Source organism: Trichosurus vulpecula, chromosome 5, assembly GCF_011100635.1.
Source record: "Trichosurus vulpecula isolate mTriVul1 chromosome 5, mTriVul1.pri, whole genome shotgun sequence".
Taxonomy (NCBI): Eukaryota; Metazoa; Chordata; class Mammalia; order Diprotodontia; family Phalangeridae; genus Trichosurus; species Trichosurus vulpecula.
Genome location: NC_050577.1, coordinates 295,673,383 through 295,686,469, shown reverse-complemented (window position 1 = coordinate 295,686,469; position 13,087 = coordinate 295,673,383). Strand labels below are relative to the sequence as shown.

General features: G+C 44.7%; 1 protein-coding gene across 1 annotated transcript in view; it reads left to right on the top strand.

The window, feature by feature from the left end:
* Nucleotides 1-13,087, top strand: part of RAC2 (Rac family small GTPase 2) — a 33,510-nt gene that overhangs the window by 12,375 nt on the left and 8,048 nt on the right. Inside the window, exons 3-5 of the mRNA XM_036759662.1 lie at nucleotides 7,696-7,813; nucleotides 9,645-9,707; nucleotides 9,935-10,094. Of these exons, the coding sequence (XP_036615557.1) occupies nucleotides 7,696-7,813; nucleotides 9,645-9,707; nucleotides 9,935-10,094 (341 nt within the window). The remainder of the gene's footprint in view (nucleotides 1-7,695; nucleotides 7,814-9,644; nucleotides 9,708-9,934; nucleotides 10,095-13,087) is intronic.

Sequence of the window (13,087 nt, the reverse complement as noted above, 5' to 3'; positions counted from 1 at the left end):
GAAATTCCCTGTATGACCTTGGGCAGGTCACTTCATGTCCTTGGGACTCAGTTTCCCCATCTGTAAAATGAGGAGTTTTAGATGGCTTCTGAGACCTCTTTCTATCATAGATATAAGATCTTATGATCTCCTCAGATCTGGGCCTCAGTTTCTCCATCTGTAAAATGAGGGGTTGGTCTAGATGGCCTTCAAGGACCCTTCCTGCTCTAGATCTAGGATCTTATGAATCCATGATTCTATGAAGTGAGTATAGGAGGAGGATTTTGTCTTGCCAAGGTCTCCTAGAGCTGGGACCAGAGGCCTGGGCTTCTCCCCTGTTATCTAGCTGGAGAGAGTAAAGATGGAAAATACCTTTGAATGTCATTCACGCTCAGCTAGAATGCCAGGTGATTTCCTTTGCTATGACCCCTATCTCAGTTGACATCAATTAAAGGTCTTGGCAGGGGGCAGTGGGAGTGCTCCAGATGAACTGGACTTGCCCAAGGCCTCTGGATGATCCTCATAAATCATTATGTTGGTTTTTTGGATGGGCCTTGAAGGAGTGAGGGAGTAGAGAAGGTGGAATTTAAGTCACATGGCAAAACAAATTCTGACAAACATTCTGGGTACCACTTCTGTAATGACACCAGCAGGTGGCCTGGGCCTCTGGACACTTGGATCTCTCCCCTTCATGTTTTTATCACCTTGGGAAGATGGATAGAAAGGTGCTGATTTCAGAAGAGTGTCTACTTTCCACGGACTGTTTGAGATAGGGCAAGATCACAGTGCCACCTTTTCTGTTCTGTCCCTGTAGAGAGAGGGATGGAGAGAGATACAGAGACAGAGAGAGATAGAAAGACACAGAGAGACAGAGACACACACAAAGGAGAGACAGGAAGATAGACTGAGACAGAAACAGAGACAGAGTGAGACAAAGAGAAATAGAGGGAATGTGAGAAAAACAGAGAAACAGTATGAGATAGAAGACATTGTGAAACAGTAACAGAGAGACCAAGTGGGAGGGTCAAGAAGAACGGAAGGTACTGAGACAGAAAGATAGAGAGACAGGGGCAGAGAGCAAGGCTCCATGAACTAGGGGAAGTGGGAGGCTAAGAATGAGACAGATAGCCTGCCAGTCAGAGAGAGAGAACACGAGACAGGAGGAGGGAGTCAGTGAGTTTTGGACTCACTTCTGTGTCAGCTCAAAAAAAGAGAGGAAGGGCGGAGGAGAGGAGTTAGAATCTCGGCCTCCCTCAGCATCCTTCGGCCTTTCTCAGCCTCGCTCAGCCTTTCTTAGCTTCCCTCACCTTCCTCATCTCCCTCAGCCTTTCTCAGTCTCCTTCAGCCTCTCTCACCTCCAGCTGGTTGAGGGTGGGTCAGAGAAGCTCCCTGGAATAGGACTGAGTCTGTCAGCACCCCTGGGCTCCCTCAGCCAGTGTTGTCCAGACCCTCTCATGGTGCCTGCCCATTTCCTCCTGGCTCCTCTCCTTCCTACTTTTACCTGGTCACTTCCCCAGGCCCCTTATCTCTGAAGACCCAGGAAAATGATTCTCCTCAACCTATGAAACAAGGAAACCTGGAGCCTGGACATGCCCAGGCCCCCATCTCTCCAGTCCCCAGGGAACCCAAACAAATCTAATAATAATCACTTAACAGAGGAAGAGGGATAGAGTAGCAAGAGCAACTGATTTGGAGTCCAGGGATTTGGGGCTTAAATCCCTCTTCTGCTACCAACCACCTGTATGACCTTGGACAAGTCATTTCCCCTTCTCTGGGCCTCAGTTTCCCCATCTGTAAAATGCAGGGTTTGTACTAAGTGGCTTCTGAAGTCCCTCTCAGCTCCAGATCTATGGTCCTATGATCTTGTGAGCTGATCCATTTTGATGTGAACCTCTGTAAGGTTCACAAAACACCTTCTTTCCACAAATCTGGTGTGATAGGGAGTACCAGTGTTATTATCCAAATCCAAGCCAGTCCAAGCCAATCTAACAAGCATTTTTCAATCCCATCCTACATGCTAGGCACTAGGGAGACAAATAAAAAAACAGATGGTCTCTGCCCTCAAGGAGCTTCCTTCTACTGGGGAAAACTCAACATGTGAACATAAATATTGGCACGATAATATGAGGAGGAAGAGAAACTCTTATTCAATTCCTGCGAGCATTTGCCACATTTTGGATTTGAGCCATGGAGAGGTGTTTACATGGTTTCTGTCACTAACCACATGCACACACAGCCCTGCCATCCTGTGAATGTACGTGTCACTCTCTCCAGGAATCTACTGCAATTTTAAGTTTTCACTTTGGTTTTTTATTGGAAATAGTACTGGAGGGAAAGTTGGAATCCTGGGCTTAAAATCCTCTTTCTGCCAGTTACAGACCTTTGACAAGGCACTTTACTAAACTAGTCCTCAGCTTCCTCTGCTGAGAAATGAATGGATTGAATTCAATGACTTTTGAGGTTCTTTCCAGACTAGGCCAGGATCTTATGGTTTCTCTGGGCCTCAGTTTCTTTATTTGTAAAATGAGAGGGTTGGATTTGATGAACTCTGAGGTCTCTTTTAGCTCTAGATCTAGGACCCTAGGATTCTATGGAGACAGACTTTTAAAGGCTTCCTACACAGAGACTAGAGACTTCCAGGGCTGACCTCTTCATTTTGTAGGTTAGGAGGGAAGGAGGGAGGGAGAGAGAAAGAGAGAGAGAGAGAAATAGAGAAGGGGGGGGAGAGAGAGAGAGAGAGAGAGAGAGAGAGAGAGAGAGAGAGAGAGAGAGAGAGAGAGAGAAGGAGGAGGAGGAGGAGGAGAGGGGGAGAGGGGAAGAGGGAGAGGGAGATGAGGGAGGGAGATAGAGAGAAGGGGAGGGAGAGAGAGAGGGGGAGGGGAAGAAGGGGGAGAAAGGAGAGGAGAGGAGAAGACTAGATAGAGTAATATCAAAGAGATAGAGAGAAACAAAGATAAATAAAGGCAGAGAGACCAATAGATAGAGACAGAGAGAGACATAGACCACTTTGACTGGGCATGGAAGAGAGTGCTTTGAATTAAAACTTGAAGATAAGGTAGCCCCAGACCGTATAAGGCCTTGAATGTTAAGTTCTATGCTACGTATTGCGGAGGACACAGAGCCTTTGCCCACAAGAAGCTTATACTCTAGTTGGGAAGATAAGCTATACACAGGAAAGGATCGCCAACTCTAGCAGGCCATCTGTGCTAGCAGCTGACAGGGCCCTCCAAAGGCCATCTGGTCTCAGTGCTTCATTTCACAGGTGAGAAAACTTAGGCCCAGAGAGATGAAGTGACTTTGCCCAAGGTCCCTCAGATGGCTGAGCAGAGCTCAGAGTTGAACCCAGGTCTTCTAACTCCAAAATTAGAGTCTTTTCCAGTACACCATGGTGGGTCTCAGGTTCTTCATCTAGTAAATGAGGGAGTTGGAACAGATGCTTCCTAAGGTCTCTGTCAGCTTACAGAATACAAGGAAGGCACCATAGAAATCCAGCTGCTGTTCTCCATCTATCTATGATATGCATACAATAGGGGCTTAATAAATGTGAATTAAAAAGAAATGAATTGCCTCGCCTTGCACCACTTTGCAGTCAGGTGCCTCCCGATGTCCCTAATCACACAACTTCCCATGAGTGGTGGAATGGAAAGAATGCTGAGTCTGGAGTCAGAGTGGAAATCCCAGCTCTGCCATTTACTAGCTAGGTGACCTTGGGCAAGTCACTTCACTCCCTGGGCTTCGTTTTCCTCATTTGTAAAATAAAAGGATTGCATGCGATGCTCTAGAGGGCCTCTTCCACCCCTAAGGTTATGGTGCCAAGTAGACTGTAGAAAGGAGGGGGCAGGGCTTAGCAAAGGCTGCCCAGACATTCCTTTCTCATCCCCAGGCCTGTGCTAAGGGACTCAGGTTGTTGTGGGGAAGCACTTTGCAATCTTGAAAGCATTATAGCAAAGCGAATCATTAATATTATTAATATTTCTTTAACACTGAAATCCCCCTTGGGAAGGGGTATGGGCAATCTCTTAGCGCTACAGCTAAGTGGCTAGCTTTAAGACCTAAATGCTTGAGAATTCAGAACAAAGGGGATCTCAAATCACACATCCTCTGCCTTAGTCTGACCGCATCTGCAAGATTGTATTCATTTCTGGGTGAACAGTTGAGGAAAGCCGTTGATAGGAGAGTGCCCAAAGGAGGCAGCATGGTGGAGGGGATTGGTTGAAGGAGCTGGAGAAGAGAAAACTTAGGGGAAGAGTTTGAAGGGGTATTGTGGGGTGAGAGTGTAGAATGGTATTAGTCAGTCAGTCCATAAACACTTATTAGGCACCTACTATGTGTCAGGCACCGTGCTAGTACTGGGAAAGACCACTTTTAATGGAAAGATCACTAAGCTTGGAAAAGCTAAGGCCTGAATTGAAATCTTGCTTCTGCTACCAACTACTTATATGAACTTGGATGAATCGCTCAACCTCTCCGTACCTCAGTTTCCTGATCTGTAAAATGAGTAAGGTTGTACTTAATGGTCTCTACTTCCAAATGCATGGCCTATCAACAAAGATCATATTTGTCCCTAGAGAGCGTAACTATGGACAGTGGGGAAAAATTAGAGAGAAAAATTTTGGTTCAATGCAGGGAAACATTTCCTAATAACTAGAATTAGGGGTGTGCTTGGTAAATGTTTAACAACCAGCTAGCTGGGACATATGCATGACACACTTAAAAATCTAATCTGCATGATTAACATTTCCTCCATTATTTTCTTGTCTAGATAATTAGTAAAACATTAAATCAAGGGATGCTAGGTGGTGCAGTAGATAGAGCACAGGCTCTAAAGTCAGGAGGACTTGCGTTCAAATCCAGCCTCTGACATGTATTAGCTGTGTGACCCTGGGCAAGTCACTTTATCTTAAAAAAAGATACATTAAGCCCTAATTTATAGAATTTGCTGATTCCTGAGATGTGAACACTCACACTGAAAATTTAATAGTTGGCTTCTAGAACCAGTACAAGCACACTCCAGCATACCCGGAACCTCCCCAAAGTGGAAATAGTAGCCTTGAGAGGTCAGTCTTTGGGTAGGGCTGGATGAACACTTGACAAGAATGTTGGGAAGATGATTCTTGGTCCTAAGGTTTCCTTTAACTGAGATTCTTCAGTTCTATGCTGTGTACTCTGGAGAAGAGAAAACTCAAGTTCAAATCTGGCCTCAAACACTTGACACACTTAATAGCTGTGTGACCTTGGGCAAGTCACTTAACCCCAGTTGCCCTGCCTTCCCCCCCCAAAAAAAGAATTCCCTCTACAACATCCCTAATAAATGGTCATCCAGTCTCTATTTAAAAAAAAAAAGAGAAAACTCATGATGGGAAGGTTTCCTGGCAGAGGAACATTTAGTTGGGCTTAACAGGATGGGTGCAGTTGAGAAGATCAGCCTGGAACATATCCTGGTTGTGCACTCTGAGCAAGTCACTTCATCTCATAATTTCCCAGCACTCTCTATGACTATAAAGAGCAGAGAAGGTGACAATCTAGGTAGGTAGAGCCTCCTCTAAGGGGGCTCCTTATGCCAGTGGAATCATAAGTCTAGTCCCAAGGAATCTGATACTAAGGAGGGAGCTTGGGGGCATCAGTACAACTTGTGTCTGAACAAGAGTCTCCAACCAAAGTTCATTTAGGGAATATTGGAAGATGTCCAGTGACATGGAGTCTACTACCTCCTGGGGCGGTTCCTTCCGTTTTGGACAGCTCAAAGTCTTTCATTACACAGAGTTGAAATTTGGCTTCCTGTAACTTCTTGCCCTCTGAGGCCAAACTAAACACATCTAATCTATCTTCCCTGTGACTGCCCTTTAAATATTTAAAGACATCGATTCCTCTCCAGGTTAAACATCAAAGAATGTGAGTATAATAAGGTAGTCTGAGGTCAGCCCCCAAATGAACAGGCATTTCTTCTACAATACCTCTGACAAGTGGCCAGTTGACCTTTTCTTAAAGACTTACAGGAAAGGGGAGCTCACTATCTCCCAAAGCAATCAATTCTTCTTTGGGTTGACTCTAATTGTAAGGCAAGTTTTCCCTCCAGGCAACAGGAATTGGCCACTCTGCCACATCCATCCATGGATACTCTATCGATCCTACATCTGCCTGCCTTCCTTCTGCCCACCTCATGGGATACTCTTTCACCATGCTGATGAGCCATGTCCTTGTTTGCTCCAGCTTGTCAGCGAAGCTCCCCCAGTGCGGCACCCCCATACTGGAAACAATGTTCTTGATAGGGTCTGACCACAACTGATTGCCACTGAGAATCTGGCTTTCCTGCCTCTGGCCTCTATAATTCTCTGAATGAAGCCTAATGGGAAGTTAACTTTGGGGGCCTTGTCCAACATATGCTTTTGCAGGGAGAGGGAAAACTCTGCCCAGTGACTTTGTCTCTTGGGAGTACAGGTGAGGTTCCAGGAGCTATGTGAAGTCTAATGAATAAGATCCATACTGGCCACGGAGATCAAGGAAAGCTTGCTGGAGGAGGTGGCATTTTAGGTGGGCTTCAGAAGATGGGCAGAATTGAAAGACTTGGATCCTGATAGGGCTGCCTTCAATAGGAGTCCCTCAGTCTCTCTTCCCCCACCTCCCAAATTAGGCTTAACAGGATCATTAACTTAGAAGTAGAAAGGATCTTCGAGGTCATCAAGTCCAACCTCCTCATTTTACAGAAAAGGAAACTCAGATAAAGGTAGATTCAGTGATTTGCCCAGGGCCATATAGCTAGTAAGTGTCAATAGTGGGATTTGAATGCAGGTCTACCTGACTCCACATCCAAAGCCATAGATACTGTCCCATACTGTCCCTTGAATGTTGATGGAAGACATTCCATGCTGTTTAAACCTCAGCCCTCAGGCTTGGCACCTTCATCGTTCTTGCTCAGTGATAACATGAAGTCTTCATAGCTTCCTTGTGCCTCAATATTCTCATCTGTCTGATGGGTATAGCTATGGACCCTATCTGCCTGGATCTAGGATGAATAGGAGAAGGAGAACACATCTCTCCATTTTGACCAAGCCAGGAAACAACATGGGGTAGCATTAATACATTGGATTTGGAGTAGAGGAACATAGCTTTAAATCTCAGCTCTGCTACTTAGGTCCATAGTTGTAGAGCTCAAAAGGCCCTTCAGGGTCATTGAGTCCAACCTCCTCAGTTTACAGAGGAGGAAACTGAGTCACAAAAATGATCATAGATTTAGAGTTGGAAGGGATAGATAACTCAGAGGTTATCTAGTCCAACTCCTTCATTTGACAGATGGGGAAACTGAGGCCCAGGGAAGTTAGGTGACAGTATCCATATGAATAGAGACGGAAGGGTCCTTGGAAGCCACCTCGTCCAATACTCTAATTCTACAAATGTGGAAACTGAGTTCCAGGGGGAAGTCATTTGCCCATAGTCGTGCAGAGCCAAATTTTGAACCCAAGTTTCTTGACTCTAGAGCTATTGTCCTTTCCATTGTACCACATTAACTTCCCTTTGTTGTATGCTCTAAACTAAGTCATTTCCCCTCTCTGGCTTGATTTCCTCACTTGTAAAATGAAGAAGTTAATCTACTTCCATTCTTGATCCTTCTACATGCTCTTCCCTGGCACTCAACTTTTCCCTTCAACATTGACATTTTCAATGCTCCACAGCCAGTGACTACATATTTCTTCATTTCTTCTTCTGCTTAAATTGCAGGTTTGATAACTATTCAGCCAATGTGATGGTTGACAGCAAACCAGTGAACCTGGGGCTGTGGGATACAGCTGGACAGGAGGACTATGACCGTCTTCGGCCTCTTTCCTATCCCCAAACAGTAAGTTCTACCCTCCCTCCCCCTCTCTAGATCCTTCTTCCTGTCTTGTCTCTCTCACTCTTGCTCAGCATTGGAATGGAGAAGGTGAATCAACAGCAAGCAGTCTCTTCATTCTTCCCTTCTTCTCTCATGGGTGGCTGACAGGCTGTCTTCAACATGAATCCTTTCATGTCTTCAACATGAATCCTTCAACATGAAGCCTTTTCCCAAAGGGCTGCATAGCTCATGGGTGCTGATGAGAAATTTGAGGAACTTGGTTGTAGATGTAGAGTCTATTGACTCTACTCCTCCCACAGAAGGTCCTTTGGTACATGACTTGGAAGTTTTCTTCTGGGCTGAGGAGGAAGGAAATTTAACAGTGTCAGCCTGGCTTCCTACCTCAGAATTCCTCAGACTAGCAGGCCTTTATGTTTGCTAGGAGTCCATGACTGATAATATATAAAATACTGTAGTCTCAGGAAACTAAATCACCTTTTAATCTTCAGGGTCCCTCTCTCCCTCCAAGATAAAAATGGCATACATAAGAGATGGTGGTGAATAAAACACAGTGGATGAGTAGTGAATGTTGGGTAAAGAGTGGATGATTGTTGAGAGGTAAAGGATGGTGAGCGAAAGATGAACAGTGAATGGTGACTGATAGGTGAAAGATGGATGAATGCTGGCTGATGGGTTGATAGTGGGTGATAGATGAGGGAAAGTTGGTGGTTGGATGGTAAATGATTGCTGATAGGTGAAGGAATGGTAGCTTATGGGTAATTGGTGAGTGGTAGGTGAGACAAAATTTGTGAGTGGATGGTGGATGGTGGATGGATGGTAAATGGTGGCTGATAGGTGAAGAGTGGATGGTAGGATAATAGCAGATGATGGGTAAATGGTGGTTAATAGGCGAGAAGAGATTGATGAGTTGATGGTGGCTGATGGGTGAAGAGTAGATGCTAAATGAATGGTGGCTAATGGGTGAAGGAAGATTTGTGTGTGGTTGACGGGTAATAAGTGAATGGAAGATGGTGAATGAGTGGTGGGTGGAAGCGAAGAATGGTTGATGGGTAAAGGGTGGATTATGGGTGAATGGCAACTGATAGGTAAAGAGTGAACCATGAGGGAAAGGTAGATAGGTGAAAGATAGAAAGTGGAGGAATGGCAAATGGTGGCTGATGAATGAATTATGGGTGAAGGCAGAATTGTGCATGATGGGTGAATGGAGGATGATGGGTGAGTGGTGAATGGCAGTCATAGGTGAAGTATAGATGGGGGCTGTTCTCTATACATGACATTCATTTCCTTCCTCTGGGCCCTTGAACAGGCCATCTGTCCCCCCATGCCTGGAGTATCCTTTCCCTTCTGACTTCCATCAGTTGGAATCCAGATTCCCCAGCTGTCAGTGCTTTTTTCTCCTGCCCCCTCCCAGTACTTCACATGTATTTTGTCTATCTACTTCTCTATGAACAAAGCACATTCCTCTAGTAGTATGTAAGCTCCTTAAAGGCAGGAATTCTTTCTCTTTGTATCTCCTGTAACCATCATAGAGTCTGACACCTAGTAGGTGCCACGGTTCCTTTAAGGTGGGTGAATAGTAGATGGTTTATAATGGATGATGGGTGAGCGGTGAGTAAATGAAAGAGTAAAATGTGGGGCCAGAGCATTAGCCAGCCAACATCACGCCTTTCTTCCTTGATACAGATTCAGATGCCCTCAACCTTCCCCTGAGCTGTTCAGTCCAACCATGAGAGTCATAGAGTATATGGCTTGAGAGAATGAGGATGGTGGACTGTTCCTAGCTTGACCTCCCCCTTTGCTACCTTTCCCTTCCCCTCTTCTCTTCTCTTCTCAGGATGTCTTCTTGATCTGCTTCTCCCTTGTGAGCCCAGCCTCATATGAGAATGTTCGTGCAAAGGTGAGTGAGTCCGGCAAAATGGAAATGGCAGATTTGGGGCAGGGGCACAGGGTGGCTCCATTAGCCTTCCCCCGTAAAGGCAGTCTTGAATGGTGGTGGTTGTGATGGGTGACCAGTTGTGTGTGTGTGGAAGAGGACCCCAGGAGGGATATTTCGGTTTCCTCCCCTTCTCCCTCCCAACTTTGTGGCTCTTCTTCTCCCTCTCTGCTGGCCCTTTCCTGGCTCAGTGGTACCCTGAGGTTCGGCATCATTGCCCCAGCACCCCCATCATCCTGGTGGGCACCAAACTGGATCTTCGCGATGACAAGGACACCATCGAGAAGTTGAAGGAGAAGAAGCTAACACCCATCACATATCCACAGGGCCTTGCCCTTGCCAAGGAAATAGGTAAGAGTTCTATGACCTGGTACTGGAGCTCTAAGGGCAGAGACCATCATTTTTGTCTCTGTATCTCTAGTACCTAGCACTCTTTACCTCCCTAGAGGCAGCTGGTGGTACAATGGATAGAGCATTGGGCCTGCAGTTAGGAAGACCTGAGTTCAAATGTGACTTCAATCACTTAGTAGCTGTATGATCCTGGGGAAGTCACTTAACTTATGTTTGCCTTAGTTTCTTTAACTGTAAAATAGAGATACTAGTAGCACCTATATAGCAGGCTTGTTATGGGGATCAAATAGATAGCATTTGTAAAAACCACCTAGCATAATTCTGGGAACATAGTAGGTATTATAAAAACACTTATTCTTTCCCTTTACACAGGAGGGCAGGAAAGGCAGGAGGGAAGGGAAGGGATCTTCCCATCCTGGGGAAACTCTCCTTTTTGATTTCAGACAGTGACTGGCAGGTGGGCAAAGATGAAGGCTTGGGCATGTCCTATGGACTCTGTACCCAAATGAAGGTCCCCTAATATCCTGCCTCACGCAATTATGTTAGACAATCATAGATTCAGAAATGGTTCTACTGAAAAGAAAAGCAGGTCTTCCTAATAATCAGGGATAGCCACGTTGGGTTCTCTCTCACTAAGTATCGTCAGTCAGTCAATAAACATTTATAAAGTACTTTTTGTGTGCCAGGCACCATGCTAAGTGCTAGGGTTACAAAGAAAGGAAAACCACAGTCCTTGCCCTCCAACAGCTTACAGTCTAATGGGATAGATAATATCCAAATAGCTATGTTCATAGAAGATAAAATCAGCATAAATGGGCAGTCATCTCAGAGGAAAAGTACTAGTTGGGATAGAAAGGTTAACCTCCTGTTGGGAATGTTGGAGAATGAGGGGTTTTGTTCAGAGGGTTTGATTGCACAGCTTGTGAGGTCACTTCCTGATTTGGATTCTATGATTCTAGGGTTCTGTCTTTCCTTCTCTTTTTGCTTGTGTCCCTGTCCTGTATGAATGAAGTATTGAATAATCACTGTGCCCAGCACTGTGTTAGATGTAAACACTCCCTGTCCTCAAAAAGCTCACTCTCTAATTGGAGAGATAGCACATAAAAAGAAACTTCAGCAACTGTGAATCTGGAAGGGTAGATGGGAAGGCCCTCAGAATACAGTGACTGGTAGTCTGCCATCTCATCAGAGAAATGGAGGTGGTGACTCTCATCTCATCCAGGTCTTTGGAGCAGTGAAGTAGCTCAGATGGGTTCTGGGTTGTCTGAGGCCGGGGGAGGGGCTACAGGGAAGGTATCCATTTGTGAAGGGTCATCCTGCTGCTCATTCTTCCTGCTTGGAGTCTGGGCAGCTTAGGCAGAGAAAGAGCATTGGGGGTAAGAAAATGTGGAGGGTGCCTCCATGCTGATGGAGTGGGATGGGATCACTCACCTCTTCTCTGTCTGACTCTGATTTACCTTTAGATCCCCCCAATTCTTCTTCCTTCTCCAAGCTCTGGAATGGGCCCTCTTAACTGTTCTTCTTTTTCAGAAGCTCAACATGGTAGAAAGAACCTTAGATTTAGAGTCGGAGGACAGGGGTTCAAATTTTGGCTTAGACACTTATTAATCGTGTGACCTTGGACAAGTATTTCCCTATCTGAGCCTCAGAATCCCCCACTGTAAAATGTGGTGGTTAGAATTGAATACTCCTAAGTCACCTTCTTCCCCTAAGTTCTATGAGCTCTGAGGATGGGAGACTCCCCAAACTTGGGCCATTTGTTTAGTGGCCTGGGGGGAGCACCCTTCAAAGTTTACATCTTTAGACCTAGAGGTGCTGAGGTGGGTGAGAGCAGGCAAGTCTTGAGCTTCTGCCAAGTTTGCCCCATGACCTTAGAGTTTTATCCAAGTTGTGGATTTCTATCAATTTCTCAGATAAAGACATAGATGACCCAAAGCTTGGAGAGATAACTAACTTGTTGGAAAGCAGACTTGGGAGCCTGAAAGGGCTCAGATAGAACTCTGGCACAAATCAAATAAGACTTATTTTTCAGTTGGATCTGGGATTTCACATCCTTATATTGCTGTGAAGAATTTTCTCTGCCAATGCGGATCACCGCATGCTCTGCAACTAATAGGCTTACTTCCTTGATTATGATGAAATTTGATGGAGATCAATGAAAAGTCTGACAACAAGAGCAAGATGGTAGAGGCGTGACTAGATAGCATAATCTTGAAAAAGAGCTTTAGGTGTTCCTGAGCTGCAACTTTAATCAATGAATCAACAAACATCTGTTAAGCACCTACTGTATGCCAAGTATCATGCTTAGGATACAGAGATCAAAAACACACAACAAAACTCCAGACCAGTCCCTGAATGCTGAGTTTGTAATCCATAAGGGGAAATGGGCCGTATTAGGAAGTCAGTATAGTATCATAAAATATGGTATCATATCATATAATTCAGAAGCTAGCCTGACATATATATTATATAACATTATATCATGGGACAAAATACATAAGTTTACATGCATAATATATGATATTTATATGCTATGATACAATGCAATAGAATTCCATAGAATTTAAGATGATCTAAAGTAACGCAATAAAATGTAATAATATAACACAAGATGAAACCCAGTGAAATATGAGAGGATGTGATACAATCCAATAGAGGATACAATAGGATGTAATACGATGTAATATAATGTGACACAATGTAGCACAATACAGCATAACATAATACAATATAACATAATAAAATACAATACAACATAACATGGAACGTGACATAATGTAACATACCGTACCGTACCATACCATGGCATAACATAACGTAGCATAACATACCGTGACATAACATGCCATGCCATGCCATGACATAACATAACATAACATGACATTACATTAGCGTAACATACCACGACATGACACGACATAGCCATTTTCAGTAGTCAGTGGCATAGCAGCCTCCTAAGCTAATGCCGGCTCATGTTGCCTTAGCAGAGGCAG